Here is a 4,550-nt window from a genome sequence, read left to right as displayed (position 1 = left end):
CACAAAGGAACTCTCAATGAAAGCACCAATGTCGGTGTCAAAACCGGCGGATCTCGGATAGGGGGTCTCGAACTGTACGTCTAAGGCGGATGGTAACAGGAGACAGGGGACACGATGTTTTACCCAGGTTCGGGCCCTCTTGATGGAGGTAAAACCTTACATCCTGCTTTATTTATTCTTGATGATATGAGTATTACAAGAGTTGATCTACCACGAGATCGGAGAGGCTAAACCATAGAAGCTAGCCTATGGTATGATTGTATGTTGTCCTACGGACTAAAACCCTCCGGTTTATATAGACACTGGAGGGGGTTAGAGTTACATAAGGTCGATTACAAAGGAGGAAATATACATATCCGTATTGCCTAGCTTGCCTTCCACGCCAAGTAAAGTCCCATCCAGACACGAGACGAAGTCTTCAATCTTGTATCTTCATAGTCCAACAGTCCGGCCAAAGAATATAATCCGGTTGTCCGGATACCCTCTAATCCAGGACTCCCTCACTCAGCCAAGCCCAACTGTGACAAGTATGCAAAGTGGCGAAAAACGGTGCATGTAACCAAACGCGTCCCAATAGTTTTTGAAGATAAACAACTGCACTAGGCACATAATGTAATACACAAATGAGCTGGTTCTGTGAGATCAGTCATGGCAGTTTCATATAGCTGTGCCAGCCGAGAATCTCACTCAACCATGTATACTTCTAAAAAAAATCAATCTCATTACAATTGGCGCCATTTTTGCACTTGGAGCAAGGGCCTGGTGCTGAATGACAGGCAGCTCGTTCCTTTTAAATGTGGACAATTTTTAAAGTAGAATCATGCAAATAACCAAGATAAGGACATACAGTTATGTATATCGATGCCATTTCCTGTATTCTTAGGGAAGGTGGCACTTCCTTGAGGATACTATATTTCTGACTACTGCTACGCTTCTTCCCTTGGCAGCAACGGGGCATCATATCATTGCAAGCAGGCTTCGGTATGTAACCTGCCAAGGAGGAACGTCAGAGCTTGATCCAGAAGCATTGCTCGCTTTACCTCTGCCTCAGGTGGATTGTCTCAGTTCCTGACCCTCAACTTGCGCCTTTCACCTAAGCAAAGGGTGTTCATCAAGTTAGGCCGTTAAATGAGTAGCGCAACAATGAAACAGTGAACTGAACAGCTAGGATGTTGGACAATGCAAGATAAGAGCATTTTGAGGTGAGTAAGAAGAACCAATGGTTACTTTCTACTCCCTCCGTTCCAAAATAGATGACCCAACTTTGTATTAACTTTGTACTAAAGTTGAGTCATCTATTTTAGAACGGAAGGAGTATCTGTTACACCATGTCATCAATTGAAGAACAGCATGAGTGGAATCACATAAGAAATACACCCAACTGCCAAAACGTCTTACATTAGTGAACAGAGGTAGCATATAATAAATATTATCGCAAATGGTTACTCTTTAAAAATGTATCTGCTACTCTTTTTTGCAGTGCAACAACTAAGGTTTCAGAAGAAAAGCAAAATTGAGATGCTAGTGTATGTTACAATGTAGTGAGTGTGACCTTCAGCAGTGTGTCATGGTAAGCTATAAATTGGTAGCTAAGATCAACCACCAATGACGACTTCAAATTTAAATACAGAAAAGACATTCTGAAATTTGCCGGGATCAAAAGATGAAGGGGTATCGGGCAATCTTAGCCGTCCTTGTGTTTAGGGGGTGGGGTACCAAAGAAAAAGTGTCAAAAGATTTGGTCATAACTCCCGTAATCATGACGAAGTCGACTGTTCAGAGCACAGGGTGTGTGCATGCAACTAATATGGAGATTTGCCCCAATAGAAGTATTTAGACTTAACTTTGTACATCATGATTGTTTTGGGACATGGTTGTGCAAGCAACTAATATGAAATGGGTGACCTCAGATGGTCTAACAACTGATAAGCTATAAATTGGTACATGTCACAACAGATTTTGTCAAAAGATTTTGGAAGTCTGGAATCTGCAATCAACTATGACAGCAGAAAATGTGCAGTACCTGGGAGAAGATGAGCAGCTGGGACTTCCATGGATAGCAACAAACACATTGGAGTAAGACTTTGTGAGATACGCGAAGTTCGGTATCGGTGGCAATGTTGGCACACGCTCCCCCTTCCTCAGCAGCTCCTCCAAGTTGAGCCTTTGCAAGGTGAGCACAGACTTGTTGTCTCTCCAAACAAAGGCGAGCCGGCCATCCCTGAGAACAAACAGTGACCCGGGCTTTGAGCCAGGGTACCTGAACCCATACCCAGTAGCAATGCCCTCTCCAGCAAAGCATCTCTCAATGCTCACACTGCGGGAATCCTCATCGGTCGGAAATGGAAATGCCTCTGTTGATGATTCACCCACCCGCACCACAAACATGGACGACCCATTCGGATGCACGACATAGTGCGTGCCCTCCAACACCTTGGTTGCAATCAGAAGAAGCTTCCCCTCGCTGTCTTCCTCGTATGAGAGGAGCAGGAAGAAGAGAGCCTTCCCTGGTTTGCCCTCGTCGTCTGGCCGCCCCGGTGGCCACCCGAATGTGCCTCGCCACAGCCCGGCATATTCCCGGCCGGGCATGGGCACCTGCGTCGTCAACTTGTAGAGCGCAAACCTGTTGTCGTGCATGCTCGGCCACGCACGGTAGGTCGACAGCCGCAGCCGCGCGCCCCGGAGGCTCAGGCCGGTGCTCTCACTAGCGCGCAAGAACTCGTCCAATGACAGATGCTTGCTGTCCGCGTACTCCGACCTCGAATTGGCTGATGCAGAGCGCGTCACCATCTGCCGCAGCCCGTCCCTGACGTACCCAGCCATCGCAGAGAGACTCCTCCGCAGCCGCACCCTCTCACCAGTGCTGTCCACCGGCAGCGACGGCGGCACCTTCTTGGCCCCCAGCAGCGCCTCGAGCTCCGGCCTGCGCACCATGCCCCCGCCGGACTCAATGTGCAGACGCAGCATCGCCTCGCGACGGGCGGCGAGCATCGGCAGGTCCTCATCGGAGCGCGCAAAGAGCGGGGCCGCAGCGAGCTCCGGCGGGAGCGTGACGCGACACGAGGCCACGAGAGCGTCGAGCAGCCGGCGGCGATTGCCGAAGGAGAGGCGGGAGAACTGCGAGGAAGGCTCGGAGGAGGCAGGCGCGTGCGCCTCGAGGAGGAGTGTGTTGGCGTGGGGGTTGACGGAGGCGAGGAGGCCGGGGAAGAGGGAGCCGGGGTGGTGGCCGTGGAGGAAGAGGAACGCGGGGCGTCCATCGGCGTCGGCGAGGATTTCGAAGACGGGGGCCCAGAGGAGGCGCGGGGAGAGCTCCTGGGGGATGGCGCGGACGGCGACGAGGGAAAAGAAGCCCGGGAGCGCGGTGACCAGGTTGCCGAGCTCGGGGTTCTGGTGCGCCCAGAGGCCTTGGAGCGGGGACACGGAGTGGAGGAAGCGGCATACGGTGAGGGAGGAGCCCCCGGCGGCGGCCCGCCAGGCGAGGAGGTTGGACAGGGAGGAGGGGAGGAGGTGGCGGCACTGGGCGAGCCACGACTTGTCGGAGGTGGATAGGGCGGTGTAGAGGCGGCGCGAGGCGGCGGAGAGCGCGAGGAGGTCGCGGGGGCGGAGGTGGGCGGAGATCAGGGCGAGGACGTCGTCCGGCACCGAGAGGATCAGCTCGGCGCCGTCGACGGCCATCGGGATCGGGCGGTTTCGTGCGGTCGTGTGTGTGGTCTGGGTGTGGCGTCTGCTTCTTTTTTGCCTTTTCTTTTCTCCACCTCTGATAAAAAGTGGATCTTTTCCCCCCACCTAGAAAGAAGAAGAGTGGTGACCGACGAGGTCAGTAGGTCGTCACAGGCATTTTTCCAACTGTGGAAATATCCCTTTTCGGCATTTCGCTCTCAGGCCACACCTTCACTCGCCACTACGCCAAAATATCTCAGCATGCAACTTTCCGGGGGATTTCGTGCTTATCGGCCAACTTGTCTTCCTATTTCTTTCGGAAACAAGGTGACGTTGTATATAATATATTTATTTATTTATTAAGAAAAAGTATTACTTTCCAACTGTCTACAACAATTAAGCTTGTCTGGGAGAAAAATATTGCGGTAATAATATTCTGTAGTGCAATGAGCTCGCGCTTGGAACGGATCCCCTAGCGGCGGTAATATCCTCGTGGTGACTCCCTCGACGTGAGTCTACCCATCGGCGAGTCTTCTGCTGCCTCGTATTGCGACCATGACCCTTCCATCCGTCATCTCCTTGCTCTCTCGTGGTTCGCCAGGTCCATAAATCCCGTGGATCAGAGTGTTGCCTCCGGGGTTCGTGGCCTGCAGCGGCTTGGGTTCGTCATCGGAGACTATGCCCTGGCCATCTAGTTTGCCACCCCGCGACCGTTTCGCCTACGCCCTGCCTATCTAGTTGCTCGCCCTGCGGCCGTTCGACCTATGCTCTGCCCATCTACATGATGATGAAGACTCTCTCTCATGAGCACTCGGCCACGTGCGGTGGGTTTGGAGCCCCCTCCCTCACCTAGATGATTTTTTGGGGCTAGTTGGATCTCGTTGATGAGA

General features: G+C 52.2%; 1 protein-coding gene across 1 annotated transcript; it reads right to left on the bottom strand.

Moving 5' to 3' along the window:
- Positions 1-574: 574 nt before the first annotated feature.
- Positions 575-3,789, bottom strand: LOC125519040 (F-box family protein). Its single transcript, XM_048683928.2, has 2 exons — positions 2,024-3,789; positions 575-1,093 (listed from the first exon to the last, which is right to left on the bottom strand). The coding sequence occupies exons 1-2, from the start codon at positions 3,673-3,675 to the stop codon at positions 1,090-1,092; spliced, it is 1,656 nt and encodes a 551-aa protein (XP_048539885.1). The 5' UTR covers positions 3,676-3,789; the 3' UTR covers positions 575-1,089.
- Between the last annotated feature and the right edge of the window lie 761 nt (positions 3,790-4,550).

The sequence above is a fragment of the Triticum urartu genome, chromosome 7A (genome assembly GCF_056163025.1).
Source record: "Triticum urartu cultivar PI428250 chromosome 7A, HENAU_Tu73, whole genome shotgun sequence".
In the NCBI taxonomy this organism is placed as follows: domain Eukaryota; kingdom Viridiplantae; phylum Streptophyta; class Magnoliopsida; order Poales; family Poaceae; genus Triticum; species Triticum urartu.
The sequence above is the reverse complement of the archived record's forward strand: the minus strand, read 5'-3'. Positions and strand labels throughout refer to the sequence as shown.